Source organism: Corvus kubaryi, unplaced genomic scaffold (assembly GCF_017639235.1).
Source record: "Corvus kubaryi isolate FWS band 111438036 unplaced genomic scaffold, C.kubaryi_AGA036_p1.0 37386, whole genome shotgun sequence".
NCBI classification, from domain to species: Eukaryota; Metazoa; Chordata; class Aves; order Passeriformes; family Corvidae; genus Corvus; species Corvus kubaryi.
In genome coordinates, this window is record NW_024581128.1 from 3,651,076 (window position 1) to 3,671,886 (window position 20,811).

At 42.3% G+C, this 20,811-nt stretch overlaps 1 protein-coding gene across 1 annotated transcript; it reads left to right on the top strand.

The window, feature by feature from the left end:
- Nucleotides 1-373: 373 nt before the first annotated feature.
- Nucleotides 374-18,511, top strand: BFSP1 (beaded filament structural protein 1). The gene is made up of 8 exons (XM_042036771.1): nt 374-968; nt 6,956-7,016; nt 10,165-10,260; nt 11,049-11,141; nt 11,842-11,949; nt 14,281-14,501; nt 15,788-15,873; nt 17,176-18,511. The coding sequence occupies exons 1-8, from the start codon at nt 598-600 to the stop codon at nt 18,117-18,119; spliced, it is 1,980 nt and encodes a 659-aa protein (XP_041892705.1). The 5' UTR covers nt 374-597; the 3' UTR covers nt 18,120-18,511.
- Nucleotides 18,512-20,811: the final 2,300 nt, after the last annotated feature.

Here is a 20,811-nt window from a genome sequence, read left to right on the forward strand (position 1 = left end):
ATGGAGCTGGAGTCATATTAATTTTTATATACCATCCCATAATTCTAAATGATCGCAAAACTGTCAAATAACAAAAACCAAGGGCTGCTATCCACTCACACTGAAATCCTGGCTCAGCAGAAGGCCTCTGCACACAGCCCTGGGGACACCCCCATGGGACAAAGCTCTCCCCCCAGTACAGCCATGAAAGGCTTTGAGCTCAGCCTCCAAAACTGCAAAGCACTTGTTTTGTTTTCCATGGATAATGCTTTAATCCACCGGGTGAAAGCTGGACGTTGCTCTCTTTTATTCTGGCTGTACACAATTGCAATGCTTGAAAAGAAAAGCCCCTAGCCCTTCTGTGCCCACTGCTCCTCCGAACTGCTGACGCCTGGATGCGCAGCTCCAAGGCGGGGCTATTGGGATTTATTTAGTTCACTGCCGCAGATGATGCCTTTAGTGCCACAAACCACCCTGGAGACAAGTCCTAATCATCTGGGGGGGTGATTATGTTCAGTTCTTCCTCCCCAAACCCCCCAGACATAATTCAGATCCAAACTGGAGAGACAGGCAGGCACACAAGAGGGGACCCCGGCACTGCACAGCCCCTCTGAAGCCATGTACAGGAGCAGCTTCCTCCGTGAGGTACGCAAGGAGAAGTACGAGCGGTCAGATGCCTACGATGAGCTGCGAGGCTCCCCAGAATTTGACAGTTTGGCCCAAGCCCGGGGCCTGGAGAACCTGCAGGAGCTCAACGAGCGCTTCGCCAGCTACATCAACCGGGCGCGTGTGCTGGAGCAGCGCAACACCATCCTGCGCAAGCAGCTGGAGACCTTCCAGCGCATGGATGAGCTGGTGGGTTTGGACGAGGCCTTTGCTGGGCAGATCGAGTTCAACCGCCAGCGAATGCGGGAGCTGGCTTCCGACCGAGCCAAGCTGGAGCGGGAGGAGAAGGATGCCCAGCGCATGCTCGATGAGTACCGCAACAAGTAAGGCTTACAATCCATGGAAAATGGGTGGTATCATTCCCATAGTTAATCTTTGTAATAAGGATGGGTTTGGTGTCACCAGTTACTTCTCGTGCATGGGTGATGCCTCTCCATGTGTATCAGACTTGTCGAGAGGGATGGCATGTAAGCCCATGGCGAAAAGTAAGTTATCAGGACTTAGGGAGCTGCAGCTCTGCCTCTTATTGTCTCACTGATCCTAGATGGGCAAATTCCCTCTCCATTTCACAGCAGCAGCCCTGGCACGCAATGGCTGCTGTTGTTCATTAGCCTTAGGAGAACTGTGCTCTGAGCTGCAAAGAGGAAATGACCCATTTGACTGCCAGGTGTCTCAAAGCAAGTCTTGTGTCTGATCAGCCCAGAGTTACACAATACCAAACATCTCCTGAACTGTGCAGGATGTCTCTGAGAAACTCTTATTTACAGCCTCTATGAGGCACCTGGGCCGGTCTGTACCAGCCTCTACAGATGTGAGATGAAAAGAAAGCAGATACATTTTTTCCTGGTGTGTGAAATTTGCCCCCCCCTTCTTCCTTGCATCCTGTATTTCCATCTCATGCCACTAAAACAGTAAGAGCAGGCTTCTCCCAACTTCACCTCTTCAACCTCTGTGGCACCATAATTCAAAGAGCAGGAGCCTCAGATGCTGATGGAGATGGACGCCTTTCCTCAAGCAGCAGGCAATTTTGGTCACATGACTTAATTACAACAAGAGTTGGTGAGCATTGCTCATCTTCCTGTTACTTATTGGTCGGGGATTTTTTGCCCCCAAAATATCTATCTGGCTACTTCAACCATGAAAATTTGGCACACTGCCAAATGAACAGCCACATGAGGGCTGTGAGCTACAGCACACCTATAGAAATGCAAAGCCCCGATCTCTCTTTCTCATCTGACAGGAGAGAATAACCCATCCAGGTGCACTGAGGCTTATTGCTGCCAGTCAGATGTCCACAATGTCCTGACTCAGTGCCAGTGGGTAATAAGCACCTGATTAGGCAGATTTATATTCCAATATTTATGAGCAGGAAATTTAACTATGATTCAATGCTGTAATTTAGCTGTTGACTCTGATACTTGCTCACGTGTTTTTATTACACAGTGTCCATGAGTATTTGACTAAACCCAGTACTTTGTTTTCTAGCTGCATATTAGTTAAAAATCTGTGTGAATAGTACAGGATTAGTAATATGACACAAAGTAATTTATTTTTATTAGAGCTGCTTTATGCAAACTGTAAATAGGTGGGGAATAATACGGGACATTGAAAATCCAGAGGAGAAGAAAATACCCAGAGAAGGGGCTGTGCTTTCAGAAAGCAAGATTTAGGACCTGCTAAAGTGGTAGTTAGTGGCTTCCCAGAAAAAAAAAGGATGGTGCTTTGTCTTACAATTCTGGGATGTAATTCTGATTCACTCAGCACCTGTAAACAAAAGTAAGAAGGAAACCTTGACTATATCCAAGCCAAAAATGGCAATTTAAAAATTAAAGATACACAGGGCCATGACAATGGAAGGGCAGTGTCTGCTTTTTAACCAAATTGCACCAATTAGTTTACATCAAGAAGGGAATTTTAGGTTTTTTTTTTTTTTTTCTTGGTAGCTGCTGATTTTGACTAGAAGACAGACATGAAAATTTGTTTAGGGTCTTAAAAACTTGGTTGGGTTTTGAGTTGCAGGTTTTAAAACAAGGCAGTGCTCTGGTAACATGTACTCTGCCATCCTGATGGCACTGATTTCAGCTCCTGAAAGTTATAAATAAAGCTCCCTAAACAAAATATGAGAGGAGTAATCTTCTGAACCCTATTAGGGGCTGCTGAAACCAGAAACATTCCTGTGCTGAAGACCTACTCTCCTCCCTGAGTCTGCATTCAGCTGGTAACAGGCACTGTGGGTTTCTTGCTTCATCTTGAAGCATAAAGCTTTTGGTGCACTAGGATTAACAAAATATCTTAGAGAGGAGCACTGTGAATCAATTAATTGACAAATATCTGTGTCCTTCACTAATGCAAAGAATTTTAACTCTTACAACCCATTCTTTCACTCACCTTCACAATTTAGATTTATATCTATTTAAAATAGATTTATATCTAAGTAAACCTTTAAAAGCTACATTTATATAAAGAGGCCTTTTAAAGTTGCATTTAGACAGAGTAGGGCCTAAGACTACTGGGTCTGTACAATTAAATGTTCATAAACCATTAAAAGGTAGAACTTACATTAAAATTTATTTTTAAATCCTCTGTGGTCCCATTCATAGATTTTCTCATTAGCATGAATAGTTCAGACTCTGTACCAGGGGAGAATTCTTTCTTTTGAAGTTGCAAAAAACCAAATCATTGCTGAGAATAGTTTGGATGCATCTCATAAAAAGACTAATTATGTTACCTTTATTGACCACCACTGTTACAGCAACATTGCATCTGGCTGTGGAAAAGGAACATATTTCTCTCCATAATATTGGGAAAGATGCTGAAATCCAGATTTTAGTGGCCTTGACTGAACAGGATTAATTAACTTCATAAATTAAAATTCTTGCTAATCAATCGTTTAATTAAAAAATTCATGCACATACAATCTGATACAGTGGATTGTCAACATGCATGGAAGTTGCTGGACACAGTAATTGGCACAGTGTTCTCCAAGATGTGCTGAGTGGGGATACTCTGATGAGCTGCCACCCTTTGCAGCCACAGTGGAGACCCAACACCTGTGAGAAAACAAAAACAAGTAGGAAAACACAATAGCTAGGATATGGGGACTCCACTGGCAAAGCTGCCTTCCAGCCCTGTCGGCAGGGATTGTCTTGGCACTGCTGGTGCTTCATTAGTGATAGGAAGGACTTTATCCTGCTGCAGCTGAGGTGAGGAGCATTTGCCTGCCCTCCACATTCTCCAAAAACTGCCAAAATCTTGCCCTTTGGCTGTCAGCTGCTCAGTAGTGCTTCATGATAACACAGGTAGAATTTGTTCATAAATCAGCACAGCACAGCTCTCTTGGGTGCATCAAAGCATTCAGGGTATGACACCAAATGACAAACATTAGTGGCCTGTTCATCATGCTTGTAGGACCTGTGTTTCATAGTCTGTGCTCTCCTTGGCATCCATGCTGTTTCTGTTGAGAGAAGGTTAGTGACATGCATCAGGGAAGGGGGAAATGGTAGTAGCCAAGAGGTGGAAGAATTCAGTAGGATTCAACAGAGAGGCACCCCATATTTCTTCAGATAAAAGGCTCAGGTTTGACACCAAATTGAGTATCTGGCCATTGAGCATTTCTGGGATGGATTGTGACTGTTTCCTCTTTGGACAGGAGCGAGCCCTTGCATTGCAGCAGAGGCAGGGTCCAAAAAAAAAGACATGATGGAAGCCTTTAATCCTCTGATCCACTTTCTTTGAGCCTGGAAGCTCCCTCCACTCCACTTCTTTTCCCCTATGCAAAAAAACACAGTTAACATCTCTTTTTTTTCAGCAGTTCAAAAATATTTGTAGCAGACCTAAAGCTACCTGACTAGGTGAGAAGGTTGGTGTTTCGTTGTTTTTTTAAATAAGCAAAATTAACTTCATGGCTCTTAAGCTCCAGGAAAGTCTGACCAGCAACCATCTAAGAAAACCTTTTTTGGACATGTCTAGCTAATTACTAAACATCAAAATCAGCTTTGAAACAATAACAGGATTGCGACTTGTCAGCCATTGCACTTACATTTCAGCAGGCACAGAGGCATCCTGAGGTCTCTGAAGCATTTCGAAGAGGTCCATAGCCCTTTTGCACTGATCTTCTGGAGAAGATTGAATATCACTTGAAAGCAATTCTCCTTCACAGGATAATCATACAATACTAATTCTCTCATGGCCGCCAGGTGGATTTATGGCTGTGTGGTGCAGAACATATTTGGGTTATTTGAGAGTGAAGAAAAATGTACCTGAATATTTTAGTCATTGAAAAATATTTTGGGTGAGGATCTAGCAATGAGGGAGATCTGAATTACATTCGGGCTGAGGTTTGGACATTGACTCCATCAGATGGTTGTATATTACTGTGAGTGTAAAACCAACTTTTTTGTATAGCTGTGTATTTGATTTTCACAAGATGCCACAATTTGCTTCATTCTCGCTCAGCTGCCAGAAAGTATCTAAGTTAGGAAAGTGTTTGCTGCCAACTGCACACAAAAAATTTATTAAATAGATAGAAAATTGGTTGGAGGTGAGCTATTTGGTAAACAGCTGAAACAAAGGTAGTCTCACTTCTGAAGCTGAAAAATATTGTATCCTTGACAGTGAAACTGGTGTTAATACTATTTGGCAAAAAGAGACATTGTTTTAGTCTTTTCAGCAATTTGTTGGAGTGATAATCAAATAAAACCTCATCATTTTCACTTGTTCTTTGCTGTTCATGTAAGAATTGAAAACAGACCAGTGACCAACCCTGCTAATATTATGGGATTTCAGAAGAAGTTGGGAAACCAGAGCACCAGGTTAAGTCCATTTCCTTGTTCTGCCAGGTTCTTCCTTTGTGGTCCTGGTCAGTTTGTGAGTGACATCATCCACTCAGCTTTCCAGTATGTGTTGAAAGAAATGAGAATAATATTGGTTGTTCATCCTTCAGGAGACAAAAAAAGAACTGAGGTTGACATGATCATTATAACTTGATCCTTGGTATGTTCAGTCCAGAAACTGTCAAGTTCTCTGTTGACTGGAGCAAGTCCCTTTGATATCACCAGCATATCAGGGCTGGATCAATGATTTCAGAAGACAGACAGGGACTTACGTTCAATTCTGAATTTCGGCTTGTGTTGGTGTCCATTGCTTTTACTGCAAATGAAGGACTGTTACCACCAGAGCTGACTTGCCACCCATCATGAGTGTTTCTTGTAGAAAGTAAGATAATGACAGCTTTTTTATATCTCTGTACCTCTGTTATTCTAGGGAAAGTAAAGTGTTAAAGGGTTAAGACTGTATTTCTGCTGCTGTTGGAGTTTGATGAGCCACTTGTTTAGTACTGATGGCAAAGTCTCATTGCCTTGTATTGCTAAGTTTCTTCTGGCTGGTTGTTTTTCAGGGGTTTTTTTGTTTGTTTCTTTGTTTGTTTGTTTTTTAATGGAGTCTCATTAAACCACATCTACTGTTAAACATTTTATATGCAGTTTACTTAAGGAAGAAAATAAATTACAATAACCAACAATTAAGTTTTGTACTCCATGGCTAACAGGATTTTCTAGAAGATAATTCTACTTACATACAAATGTGGAGCCCTAATTCTTAAAGAATATGTGCTGTTTCGTGAAACCAAAGATAAACACATTATGCATCCATCTCAGCACCAGGAACATGCACATTATGCACTTGTGGACATTTTATAAAAGCATAAGAATAGTTGGTTAAATGCAGTCCTTACTAAGGCTCACATGTTGCTTTGACCAAGCTAAAATGTGAATTACCATTAAAGGAGACACAAAGCTAAGCATCCTAATGCAACATCATTCATACACAGTCAATACGTGAAATGGCAACCTTCATGTTTAATGTGTCTGTCATTAAAGTGCTTACTGAACAACACCAGGTAAAATAGAAAACCAAGAACAATGTAATTAAATGTTCATGTGCCAATGTAGCAAATCCTCACAGAGTAACCAATGCTGAATGGCTGTCACTGTAGTCCAACACCAATGGAATATGCATTTATTGCAGATAATCTATTCTTGGACTTTCTGTAAAAAAGTGATAGCAAATACATGGCATTTTGTTGTATTCTGTTGCATACGTTGAAGACAAGAATTTAGACAATTCTGAAATTACTCTCAGCATCTGGGGCCAAGAAATAATTAATGCTAATGTATGAATAAATCTTTTTTGCCCTTTCAAGATTCATATTCTCCTTCAGTGTGAAGCATATCTTGTGCATGACAGTGCAGATAAAAATGCAGTTTACAGAAGGATGAATGGCTGAACTTTAGCTCCTTTTCTCTACTTGCAGGTATAGAAACGAACGTGAATATCAGCAGAGGCTAAAAGAAACCCTGGAGCGCCTTAATAAAGTAAGTCTGGGAAAATGCCAAGGGAAAGGTATATAATTTTTTTTTATTTGGTTTCATTTACTACAGTGAGCTGCTTTGAAGAAGCAGTGGGAAGATAAAATGTCAGAGCAAGGCATTTCTTGTTATTCTGCCCTTCTCCTTCCTTCCCCTCCCTAAGCTTTGTAAGTGTCTGAGCCTCAGTGTGTGCATACCTTTTCCTCACACTTTTTAAATACAGCTACTGTATTAAAGTACAATCAGTAGTGATAATCATTCCATGAAAAGTTGCTGATTAAGTCCATGTTTTGAAGCCTGGAGTGTCTCAAAGCTCCTTAGTCCCTTGCAGGATATGGTTAGCCCTTCCAAGGACAGACCCTCAGCTTCCCATTAGGTTTCCAAATAAAAGAGAAGCCCCAACTCCCCCTGCTTTGTTCCTTTTATATCAAGCTACACTTTCTTAAATTAATACCACAGGAAAAGAAATAATAAAAATAACAACATTTAGTATAATATAAAGCTCAGAAAAAGATAAAAGTTGGCTAAAGTATTTTGGAAGTTTCCAAACCAGGTCTGTGAAACTGAAAAATCCTGATTCATCCTCTCTTGCTGCTAACCTTCATCTGGGTGAAGAATGTAGTATTATATCTTTCCCCAGTTCTACTTTGCACAGGCTATCTTTCATCTTCTGTATTGGGAAACAATTACAGGTGGATTAAATAAAGATTATTTTTTTATTTCCTTGCTACAAATGGCAGGACCTGCTCTGCTGGAGAATTGTCACATCAATGATATGCATATTTTATATTAAAAAAAGACAGAAAAATGCTAAATGCATTCTGCTAAATGCAGAAAGTGCATTTTAGCATTTCTGTCTCCAGTGAGCTCTTGACGTCCTACATCAGTTCTGCTTTCCAGTGTGCTAGCAGGGCTCTTGGACACCCTGCAAGCACTTAAAAAAACTTTGTAACGATAAATCTTTTGTAAGGGGTTGTTGGAGCTGGTAAGTGTGTCTTCACAGTTCCCCTTAACCAATCCATAGCTAAAGAAAAGTGAATTGATTCACCAACCCGAGGCACAGCTCACAAAAGGGCACAAGGGTGTTTTTTATCCCAGGATGTCCCTGGCCACCCCTGTTGCAGCAGCTCCTTGCACTGGAGCACCAAGTACTGGAGGGAATACAGCTGGTTTTCTGTACAGGGCCCAAGATGTAGCCTGAAAACCTGCATGTGGCAGGTGCAAACTCATTCTTTATCTGACAGCTGGGAAAACTGGTTCTGGAGAGATCTAAGGAATTTCTCTTCCACAGTAAATGAAAATATTGCTTCAGCACATGGGTCAGTGTTCTGGAATCATCACATAAAGCAGAATGTCTTTTCAGAAGTTGAGTGATTAGCAAATACTGCAAAGTTCAAAAGAATATGTACACTGCACTGTTCTGATACACAGCTCCATCAAGGAAGCTGGTGTCTTTGAAAGCATGGAATAAAAGCAGAAGTATTTTTCCCCTTTGAAGGAACATTTGGAAAGCTGAAAACTGCTTTTGTTTATCACGTGCAGAAATATTTGCTTATAGGTATTACTCAGGTGCCTGGGGGCTTTTTTTGGCTCCCTCCCAAACGTCCCAACATGGCCATTGTCCTGCTGATCTTCCTCTCAATAGGAGGGAGGAGGAGTGCAGAAAAGCAGCGGGCATTCCTGATGGCTTGCTCTGAATGTGCTGGCCTGGATATGTCTGAATCAGCCCCTGGCTCACAAAGCAGAGCCTGCTGGAGAGTTCTCTGCCTGGGAGGCTTAGCAGCACAATGAGACAGCCAACATCTACACATTTTTTGAATAGTTCATGCTGTACACATGCAAAAGGAAAAATCCCCTTCTACCAGTCATATGGTGCACCCACAGATATCAATGGTTTGTTTGCAACCCGTGATCCACTCACAGAGGTATTTTTACAGCTGCTAATGGCACATGGGTCATTTGAAAAAGACACCTTTAAATACTCCTTTTTTTTATTCTTTGAGTTAAATGCAGAAATCCAGACTTTCTTGAGGCAAATTGCAAACTGGTGGAGGAACTTTTAAGTTTTGTAGAGTTGCAAGGAAGATTCAGTTAAAATCTTTTAAGATGCTTTCTCAAAAATTATATTTTACAGTCGTAGTTAATGCCAAACCTAATAAAGAAATCATGCATTAAATAGAAACATAAAACTTATCATTACTCTTACATGTTTGTAAAATATATTGCCAAGTTCCATGGACATTATTCTAAATTCCAGGGTTTGTGTTAAATAACATAACATAGGAAAAACCTCAATTAGGCCTTTGAACAAAAATGGAGTTTTCATTAGATTTAAAGACCAATGCCACTCATACCTATGTACTCTGAGATCATGGTTGATAGTTATATGGCTTGTTATTTGAACTAATTGGATGTTAGGAACTTTTGTCCTCACAAATTCCAAAGCATTATAAACTTCTGCAGCAAGGGGATTTTTTCTAAACTTGGTCAGCTTTCATTTTTATTTCCAGAAATGGCTCCAAATCGACAAAAATTTGTAGCATTTCAGAACATACCAAATAGAGTGCAAATACTTCAGACCATCTTTTTTTTATAAGTCCCATCAGGTTTTTGTAAGTACTTCTTTACTGGGGATCTTAAAAAGGCATGAGGATACCTCAGATCTTGTCATGATGCTAGAGAAATCAATGCTTTAGTCTGCTGATGTCGTTTGTTTAAGACTCACAGAATAACGAGGCTGGAAGAGACCTCCGAGATCATCGAATCCAACCCATGCCCTAACACCTAACTAGACTATGGCACCAAGTGCCATGTCCAGTCTTTTTTTAAACACATCCAGAGATGGTGCTTCTCTTCCACCATTTCAAGATTTTAACATCAAAATCTGGTATTTCAAATGTCTACTACTTGGCTCCCAGCATTATTTTGACAGTGCCAGTTCCAAACTGTATTGTAAATTACATTGGTGAAGAATATGGTAAATAACCTGCCTCTTGTTTGTTGGTTTCATGATGCTTCTGTATCTCCCAGTAGGCTCTAACACTCCAAGCAGACTGCTCAGCATGCATGGTGACTCACACAGTGCCTGTGGGACTGCTGTGGGTTTGTCACTCCAGCCACACATACTACCATGCCACATGTCTCTGCATTGCAGGAAGCTGACGAGGCCTTGCTGTGCAACCTGGAGTTGCAGATCGAGTCCCAGTTCCTGCAGGATGACATTAATGCCACAAAGGACAGATACAAGAAGGTAACTGGCTGAATTTGCTGTCTTCCTTGTAGAGATAGGTGTGGAACTTTGCCCTCCTCCATGATCAAACGGTGGCAAATTAAAGCAAATCCCGTTTGTGTTTTGGTGGGTGCATATAGCACTATTTATTTTCAGTGGGCACAACAACTGGATGGTTTCCAGCACCCAAACACACTTCTCAGGGTCTGGTCACTACAGCTGTAGGACAGTCTTGAATTTGTCAACCTGGTATCACAGTTCAACCCAAAGTGATGATCAAGCTGTCTTATATTTCACACTAAGGAAGCTGTTGCTTTCATCACCCAATTTTTTGGGACAGGGCACTCCAGTTAATCAGCAGAGATATGCTTGTGGATGTATGATTCCACTGTAGCTGACTTTAACATATGTTGCCTTCTTCCTGGGAGAACTGTGAGTCTTGGGATCAGGCCACTGTCCCATCTTTGCTGCTTTTGAAAAAAGTGACTCTTTTTTCAGGCCACATTCAAAAGTATTTGTGGTTCTCATTTTGAAAATCTCCTATGAAATTGGAAATCATGGAATCTTCAAGCCTTTGAACTGCATAGTCCTTAGCCAAAAGTCTGTAATATACCCTCAGTATGATGAAACTGTTAGCACTCCTGCACTCAAAAACAGGTATAAAATTGCATTCCAAACCCAAGTCTAAACATGAATTGGACTTTTATATGCTGAAAGTATTGCATATCTAGAAATAAGCCCCAGGAGTACATGGAAATTACTACCTTACTATGGCATTTTCTCATGAAAATGTTTTTACTTCATCACAGAACCTTATGGAAATACAGACCTACGTCAATGTCTTGCAGCAGATCATCCAGACAACTCCTCGTGTGTCCCCAATAACTACTGGCATATATGAGGCAAGTATTGCTGTTGGGAAATACATGCAGCTCTAATTAAGAAAGAGATGATGTTTACCCCTGAAGTGTCCCAGATCCTTTAACTCTTGATCCAAGGTTAGGTGAAAACTGTCAAAACAATGCGTAAGTACTGAATAGTGAATATGGGAGAAAAAAACTAACTGTAGCTTTGAAAAACTGTAACAATCAGGTAAGAGAAATTACCTTTGTCAGGTGCACTACAGCATACATATTAGCCTCAAAAATGTGTGGTTAAAAGGTAGTTGAAATAGTTGTGCTTCTTCTCTGAGGAGGAGCTGGCAGGATATATGACTAGTTGAAAAGAAAGGAAATCTTATCCTGAAGGGGTGAGATGTGATGAAAATTTAAATCAAATTAATTGATACAGACTAGATGAAAACTTGCTGATTTCCACCAATATGAGTGGCTACTCCAGGAACATTCATTACTTGAAAGAAAATGTGAACAGGTCTACAGGGTCTCAGCTGTACTGTTAACAGCCCTGCCATCTGACATCTTTATTCTTAAAGCCATGCCACCATGCAGCAGAATTTGACTCGAGGTTCAATACCGTCTTTTTATCTGTCTTTTGCCATTTTCTGTTTGTCTTTACAGTTTATTTCCAGTAGTGGAATTTCTTTTGGCTCTTTTTAGGAGTGAAACATACTTTCCTGTACACACATTGTTTTCTTCCAACCAGGAAAAACTGATAGCGGAGAGGAGGATCCCTGTTCTGCAGAGCCAGCTGGAGGAATACAAGAGCATCCTCTGCCAGCTACAGGCACAGAAATACAAGCTGCAGACAGAGGTATTGTAATCACTAGCCATACACACAACCATGTTGGTCATGAACTTGCTTTTTTTATGGTTACATGGTAAAACCTCTAACATGGCTTTAACATGGTTAACTTGGAGGTGTGTTTTCCTTTTAGATTTCCATCTTTTTCTTCAGCTGTTTCATTCCGATTCTCTCAATGGTACATATTGTCAGGTTTAGATGGCCAGGGAAAGCTGTAGGTATTGTAGGTGCAGTGAAGCTGTCTTTGCTTATCAGAGTGGCTGATGAGGGAAGGTTTCCACAGTGCAACTGGATTCCTGCAGGACAGAATCAGCAGGACATGGTGGATGGAAAAGTCCCACAGAGCTCCTATGACTTTCTTACTTGCTGAGCTCTGGCTGGAAATTAGATGGCCAGGGAGAGCTGTAGGTATTGTAGGTGCAGTGAAGCTGTCTTTGCTTATCAGAGTGGCTGATGAGGGAAGGTTTCCACAGTGCAACTGGATTCCTGCAGGACAGAATCAGCAGGACATGGTGGATGGAAAAGTCCTACAGAGCTCCTATGACTTTCTTACTTGCTGAGCTCTGGCTGGAAATTGGCTCCATGAAAAGTGATGGGGGACCCTCAGGGCTCTGCCCAATCCTGTCTATCACTGCCACATCCAATGCTGAGCTTGCTCTGAGAAGGAATGGACAGATTTGGCGAGCAAAACTGAGAGGGCTGTTGAGCTACATTTGGCTTTCTGCCTTCATCCCTGTCACTACTAAGTATTAAGGCAGCATCACTCCTGTGCTTGGACACTACCAGCAGGAAAAATCATATGCTTTTTGCCAAGCCCTGATTTGCAGAAAATGTCCGGCCAAGACTTTGACTAGTTGTCCTTGCCCATCTCCCAGCCAAACCTGCCCTAAATCAACCTTCTGTTTGCAGTGCCTGCAAACATGAGTGCAGTGCAGGGCCGAGAGTGGCAGGAGGTGGAGGAGCAGCTGAAGGCTGCAGTGGATAGAAACCAGTTGCCAATGGTATCTCTACCTCCATGCAGTTGAATATTTTTTAGCAGATGGGGTGGAGAATGACCCCAAAATACAGCTTCCTTTGTGCCTTTAGTTGTCCATCCAGGTGAGAGGAATGAAATATTGACATAAAACATCTTTTGGTGGGATTTTGGACTCCTTTGGACAGCCATAGCAGCAGCTCATAACTTTCTGAGCATAACTTCTTTCATTAGGGTCAGGACAGTGTATTTTCCTGGGTCATTTTCTCACGTCTGATGCTCTGGTGGAAAGGACACATGCACTGTGGGATGAACAAGAATAAATATAGGGATGAGAGAGAATCAATATAGAAAAAAAGGGGAGAAAATCAGCCTTCTGCTGGCAGATGGAGAGAGGCAGTCTTTGTGGAATTAATCGTGATGCTTTCAAGATCAAATCTTCCCATCCCATTTAGGAAAAGATTATTTATCCATTCATTCTTGTGCCTTGAGATGAAAAGAGTGAAATAGCTTTATGAGTGGAGGTCAGTAACACAGTTGCTTGTGATGGTGAAGGCTGGATCTGATGACTGAGGTGTCATTGAGTTCCTTTGCTTTCCTGTTTCTGGACCTGATAGCCATGTGTTTGAGATGTCATGGACCCCACCTCATGAGCACTGAACAGAAAAGAGTCTCAGTCCACTCGTACACTACAACATAACCAAACCAATGCCAAGGGACATCATTCCTGTATTTAGGCCCTTAAAAGTTGGGGGGTTTTTTATCTTGCCTGAAACATATAGAAATGAATCAATTATTAAATAATTCATTAGTCACTTATTGCCCCATTAGCTTTTTGTGAGTTCATCTCTTTGAAATGCAGTTTAAAAGAAATAATTATAAAGGAGCTATAATAAGTAGGTAAAAATAGCTGAAGAAAGTGAGTGGAGAGTTACAGGGTGAAAGATCCCGCCTGAAGCTCGGCCTTTGTTTTTGGAAGGCGACTATCGCCACCTCCTGGTTGATGTGCTCGTTGGTTTTATCGCTGAAGTAAAAAGGCCGAGGAATTGAATTCTAAAGGAGAACTCTTTATTTATAATGAGACCTTTGGTCTTATTTGCCCCGTCTGCAGACCACAGAGAAGGAGGAGTGGGTATTTCCTGAGCACATCTTCCTAGTGAAGAACTTTTGGTGTCCTTGTAAGACCCTGCCGACTCTGATGAGTTACTGTTTTTGAATAACTGAACAAAGGTAGTGAAATTGCTCCTGTGTTTCAGCAGTGCAGCATCACATTGTAATAAAGCATGACTTGCCTTTCATTATGCTTAAAATATGGGGATGGTGAATGTTTCAAAGCTGCTTCTTTCACCACCAATTTTATTTACCAGACAACCATGCTGGAGCAAGCAATTAAAAACACCCAGGAGAGTTATGACGATGAAATTCAGCTTTACAATGAGCAGATTGAAAACCTTAGGAAGGGGATAGAGGAGGCTGAGAGGATCTTGGAGAAGTATACCACTGACTGTCGCCAGCTGGTGATCTACCAGCAGTCCCTGGAGAATGAGCTGGAACGGTACAAACGGATCATCGAGAATGAGGACAGCCGGTAAGGCTGGATTTCTGGGCACTTGCAAAGGGGCCAGTGATCTCTTTTATCTCCTTTGAAAAATGTATGTTTAAGGACATTTGATTCACCCAAAGCTATAGCATTTTCACACCTTTCACTGGTAGATATCTAGGGACAGAAATCTAAATAGATGCAAAATCTGGTCAAACTTCTGCCAAGGAAAGGGTCAGAGCCATTTTAGGCTTCTCTTGTCCATGCAGTCTCCTTTCCATATGCTGTCCTGGCATCAGTGTACAGAGGTCAGGAGCACACAAAAGCAATCTGAACATCCTCTCCCCAGACCGGGTGTTGATGACACTTGCTCGACATTACTGACAGGTTGGTTTTTGGAGGGTGCAGACAAACCAAATGTTCTGTAAAGCAAAGCACTCTTCATAGCAAAGCCATTCTTCAGGCATGAGGAGAAAGAGGAAGAATACAAGAAATTTGCAGGGATTTGGGTCATGCTTAAACTTCCAGAGGAGCACTCTCTCCCTCTAATGTCAACAATCAGCCACAGAGGAGAAAAGGGTCTTTCACAGCAGCAGAGCCAGACCCCAGAGCACCCAAATCACTGCTCCAGGCTGTCCAGAAGATGTAGGGGAAGGACACTCACTAAATAGTCCATCCTACGTGTGGGGAATGGGTATTTAATTAATTTTCAGGGTCTTATTTTGGACACTGAGTTCTAGTTAGAAGTATGTCAACAGGGTAATTCTCAATGCCAAAAATCATATTGACACAGGGTCTCTGACAGGACAAAATATGTCAAATTCCAGCAGAGCAGACTGGAGAGGCCAGAGATACAGTAACTGTTTTGCAATAGGCCAGCCTCTCAATTTTAGTTTTTAACCCTTAATACTACTGACTGCTCAAATGTTTTCCAAGGAAGACTGCTCCAAATTTCCTATTTTACCATGGTAAAAAAGCATTTTCAGAGGTTCTTGCTGACCTCTGGTAGGCTTGGATTGACTGTTTCCCCATCTAAAACCTTCCCATCTTTTCAAAGTGCCATGCTAAATACAAAGTTGTTGCTACATGTTGTAATCATTGGTGTACTTTACCTAATGGAGTATCCCATGTCTCCTGCTGGCAGAAACCAGCCTAATTCCTGTGAAGTCTGTCTTGATTTTCCTCAGACAAGGAACAGGCTCCCGTCATTCTTTTTGACTCCTCACCATAGAGAAGTACATTTCTTCAACCTCTGTGCTTCATTTTGCACAATTTCACTTGGTTTCAAGGAAAACGGTGGGGAGAGAACTGATGGATGCGCATATTCTCCACAGGTTAAACTCTGCTATAGCAGGAACACCCGTAACACTCTTCACACAGATATACAGACCTGCCCAGCCTCAGGCTTCAAGGGGAAGAGGTAAACCTGTGATGTGTCTTTCTATGTCTGTCAAGAGCAGCATCATTGTATTTTAAGCTGTTTGTCCATTTGTCTTCAAAATGGCCACCAGTCGTGACAGCCTCACTACAGGTTTGTAAATGCAACCATTTCAGCTTACCTCAGCTGGCCTTGAGATAAGCTGTCAAAGGCCAAAACCACAAGCAAAAGCCTTTCTTTGCTAATTTCTACAGTTTACTACTTAGGCCAATCAAAAGAGTGAAGTCAAAAGGCACCTGAAATGATGGAAAGAGCTGCAGGTTTTGTGCTGACTCATTGTGAGTTGTTTGTTTGCACTTGAGTGATGTGCAAAGAGCACCAAGGCATGACGAGTGCCACAGGCAGGCAGAGGGCCCTTTTTGAATGATATTTCCTCTATGTTGTACGTTGGCTTGTTAGAATTAGGATGCTTGTACACCTGGTGACAAGGAAATGGCCAGGGCTAAATGAGCAAGAGCGCTCTAAACAAAGGAGTTGATGTGGTAGGTTCTAACATAAGGAATGACTTAAATCTGAGGCTCACTGGGGTTTTACTAATAATAAACTGCCTTGAGAACGGAGACAAACCACTGTATGAGGGACTTTTTTGGAATTCAGCTGTAATTTTTCTAACTGCTGTGTGAACTGTAGCATTTTATATTAAATGGGTCCATAGTGCCTGAGGCCAGATCCTCAGCAGCTGTAAATAACTACTGTCATGCAAAGTGGTGTTTTATACCTGCCGAGGATTTGGCCAGTCTCTAGACACCTCTGCTTCCTCCTGCATGACAAGCAGGACATTTCATGTGTGTTACTGTGCTGTGGCAGGGGACAAAACAGCTGTCTTGGGGAAAGCATGTTAATATCTGTCTGTCCCCATGATCTTGTACCTACCAGTACCAACCCCTGCCTCCTCTGCTCTAGCTGCTCATGCCATGGAAATCAGTAGCTTGCCTATGCTCCTGCTGCTGCTAGGCTGTCATGGGATCTGTGGCTACTGATTGCCCAGGAGATCAGAACCAGCCTGGGGGCAGAGGGTTCCTAGGGCTCAGTGTCAGTGTCTGAGTGATGCCATTGTGAGTAGGTGGCTTCTCAGCTCTGTGACCACCAGCCATTGCTGCTCTCTCCTGACATGACTGCCCATAGCCCAAATTGCCAGGAGTGGAGGTGCCTGGATCACTTTTAGCCCCCCAGGGATACAGAGGCTCTCCACCTGCAGTAGTGAGGGCAAGAGGCAGCTCTAGCATTTGCAGTGACTGTCTTCAAGCACTGTTTGTTGTTTCCTTTGCTTTGATTTTTCTTTAGATATCACCCAGGCCATGCAAGACATTGCCAGTGTAAAGCCCCGACAAAAAGCCCTGACAAAGAAAATTGCCAGGAAAAAGGAGCTGATGTCAAAAGACATAACCGACAGTCACTCGCCTGAAAGAATGTACGAAAGAACTCTGGAAGGTTTTGACCAAGATCAGATGGAGTTTAGGCATGAAGGCTCAGTCAGGTGTGAACCTGAGCAAGAAGGATCAGAATTTGATGACAAAGAAATGGGCCCAGAGGATGTTCCTGATGGAGCCCAGATAAGTAAAGCCTTTGATAAATTGTGTAACATTGTGAGGGAGAAAATAAGAGTCTACAAAAGACCAGAGGTTAAGTCTGATGCCCATCCCAAAGGGCGTTATGTGCTGGTGACAGGGGAGGAAGGCTATGAAGAACCATGCATCTTGGCCCCCTCCATCCCTGCTGGGGGAGGGATCACAGTTTCCACTGGCAATGGGAAGGTGATGAATGGTGGTGATGTGGAGCCCATACCAGAGCTGCCAGAACCTGCCGAACCATCAGAAAAAGAGAAAGGGGAAATCTGTGAAAGGAGAGAAGAGTTTGAACTCCCAGATAAACAGAGAGAGGAGAAAGAAGATGTGCTTGAATGGGGAAAAAAAACAAGAGGAAAAATTGAGCAAATCACAAAGTATCCGGGCATCTCTGAACCTGAGACCGTTCCTCCCCCTGGTCTGATAAGCCCAACTGAGCCAGGACTCCATCGAGAGACAGAGTATGAGCGAGAAGATAAGCAGGGCCTTTTGTTCAGGGAAGCAGCCTTACCTGGCTCTATGAGCTATGAGAAGGTAGAGGTGGTGGAGTCCATCGAGAAGTTTTCAGATGACAGAATTCAGACTTATGAAGAGACAGCAATGATTGTTGAGACAATGATAGAGAAGACAAGCAAGAAGAAACCAGGTGACAAAGGCTCCTAAGTGACACATACCCCCTGATAGTTGACTTGTCTGGCATAGTTATTAAATGACTGGGTTTTTTTCTGACCGAATGATACAGTAGTGAGATTTTTGCTGTTTGGTATGGAACAGATTGAAACCTTGATGGCAATTCTGTCTGATGTAGGCTCATCTTTGGTGCAACAACCATTAGCTCTCTCCAGGGAACATCCTATGCAACTGATTTGCATGATTAGGACACATGGAAAATAATTATTATGACAGAGCTGCCTGGCTTTCCACAGTATCCAGGACAAATTTGCATATTCCTCTACTGCTCCTATAACTGCCGTATGATCCCCCATCTCTGAGACAGCTGCAAATGTTAACTTGTGACATCTGGTTAATTAATAAAAGTTTTGCCTTCTACCAAAGATACCCACTGTGGGTTTATTTTGCCTTCACCATTGACTCATAGTTCCTACTTGTAAACATCACCTGACTGGTGTGCAGGAGTTTTTCCAGGGAAAGAGCTGGATACCTGTTAAATAACCTGTTCCAAATCTCTCCCTTTCACAGTCTTTAAATAATGATGAGCTTGGCAGACCTTTTTTTTTGGAAATAAAGACAAACTTCCCGCATTTGAAATAAGCTCTTACTGCAGATCTTCTCAGAATAAAATTCCCTGAAGGGAGATATCCCTTATAAAAGCACTATTTGTCCTTCACCACCACAACTAAGGTACTTATGAATGCCAACAAGCTTTTGAGCAGACTGCAGCCAAAGACTGTGTTTAGGTATTTTCTTGTTAAGTATTTCCTTGGACTGTAGAGTTTAATACTGCCACAGGATCCTGTCTCAGCCCTGTCACTTGCAGTCACATGGAGCTCCTCCACAGGACTGTTGGAATAAGCAGTACCTTTCCACCTCCCCATGCCTGGGGAAGCAAAAACCAACACTTGCAGCAACAACAGACTCTTACAGCTCCCAGAAACCTTCAACTCAAGAAAACAAACAAAAAAACACAAACAAAAAATCAGGGAAAGGAAATCTTTCACCTGTATGTGTGCAAATACTGAGCTCTACTTAAAGTGCTCATACATCATTTAGGCCTCAGCTTGACTCCAAGCACACAAATGATCCCACTAAAGCCCAGGACTTATTGAAAGGCTATATTAGATTAGTCTCTACACATTTCTTGTCCAATCCTATCCCAGTTCTCATAAGTTTTCATTTATGCTTCCACCATTGTTGTGCCTTTTCTTTCTGCCTGTTAGTTCCTGTCAGCTGCAGCAAGGCAGGGCTAAAAGCCATTTGAGCTGACAACCCTGAGCTTCGGAACCTCCTCACAGAACCCAAGACTTTCCTTCAGTAATAAGTTGGCTTTGGTTATTTCATTCATGAAGTTCAGGACAGGTGAACATCTGATCTACTGTGACTGTTATGTCTAGTAAAGTGGCACCTTATTCTTTGAAACAGGGACAGGTAACTCTCACAGTCACAATTTTAGTCAGGACTTTTTGTCAATGCTGTTTTATTGGAATGCTATGGGAGTAGACATGGCTTACTAGAGTTTGTTGCTTTTCAGTTTAATTTATTAACAGTGTAAATAACTGCAGAGAAGGCATTTATCAATGCCTATGCAGGCTGGGCTGTGGTGAGCTGGGAGTAACTGCTCAGAGTAACTGCTGCTGAAAGAGAGTTTGACTGCTGCAAGGTAAAAAAAAAATCAAAAAAACCCCTACCCTCATTGCAGCAATAGGCAGGCTGCTTAATAATTCTGTCACAAAACAGGGTGCAAACAGGTTCAGGCAGTACAGAGGTGGAACTTCCCCCTCTCCCAGTCCATCTGATTTCACTGCAATACAGTGGACCCAATGTTCAGAATACAAAAAGCCTCATTCAATGGCAAGGAGGCAATGTCAGGACAGCCTGGGCGAGGTGTCCACTGTGTGAATACCTCCACCAGCTTAAGTGGTGGAGGTATTTTTACTTTACCTCCACCAGCTTAAGCAGCCAGTGGTGTCACCACTGGCTGCTGACCCAGACCTGGTTTTTGATGCCTGTAACCATTGCTCAGCAGCTCAGTGTGATGTAAGAACTGCTCCTAAAGTGGGTTTGATGTCATTTATTGCTGAAGGAAGTCACATCTGCATTGCCTGGGCAGCAACCAGCCGAAGTCAAGGACCAAGAAGAGGTGAGGGCTAAATTCTGCTACAATCTCTGACCTGCCTTCCACGGACACTGCAGTTGCCCAGTAAGGCCACAGGTCACAGGCCTGTGCATGAAAATTATATAGAAAACCACTAGTAGTCTCTGGTTCACAGTGACCATGCTGAAGTGTATAATAAATCTCATGATTTAGGGGCTAACCTCTTCATTAAATGCAGATTCTCAATGAAGTGCTTATGCTCAAGTTTAATGGTGAAATAGTTGCAAGCATCTATTCAACAAGACACTGGAACGAGATTCAGGTTACTAGAGGTGCATTTTCACTTCCGAGGCAACCAGAACTAGATCAGGAGGTTCCTTGCCAGCTTGTACTGCTGCAGACATGGTAAGATATAAAATGAAATGTACTTTCTGCCATGGGAACACATGAGCTAAAAAGTACCCAAAAGGTATGGGTGGAAAGTAGAGATGAAAATGGAAACAGGGGGTTTCATGTGAATCAAAGTGCTCCAAACAGCAGAGGAAAAAAATCTGCTGTAGCATTTCCTTGGGACCAGAGCTG

What these genes read in the sequence shown, in the direction of transcription:
- BFSP1 (XM_042036771.1), top strand. Translation starts at nt 598, where the DNA reads ATGTACAGGAGCAGCTTCCTCCGTGAGGTACGCAAGGAGAAGTACGAG. An exon ending in CAAAGGACAGATACAAGAAG is followed by an intron (nt 10,261 to 11,048) that starts GTAACTGGCTGA and finishes ACTTCATCACAG; the next exon opens with AACCTTATGGAAATACAGAC. An exon ending in ATCGAGAATGAGGACAGCCG is followed by an intron (nt 14,502 to 15,787) that starts GTAAGGCTGGAT and finishes TATTCTCCACAG; the next exon opens with GTTAAACTCTGCTATAGCAG.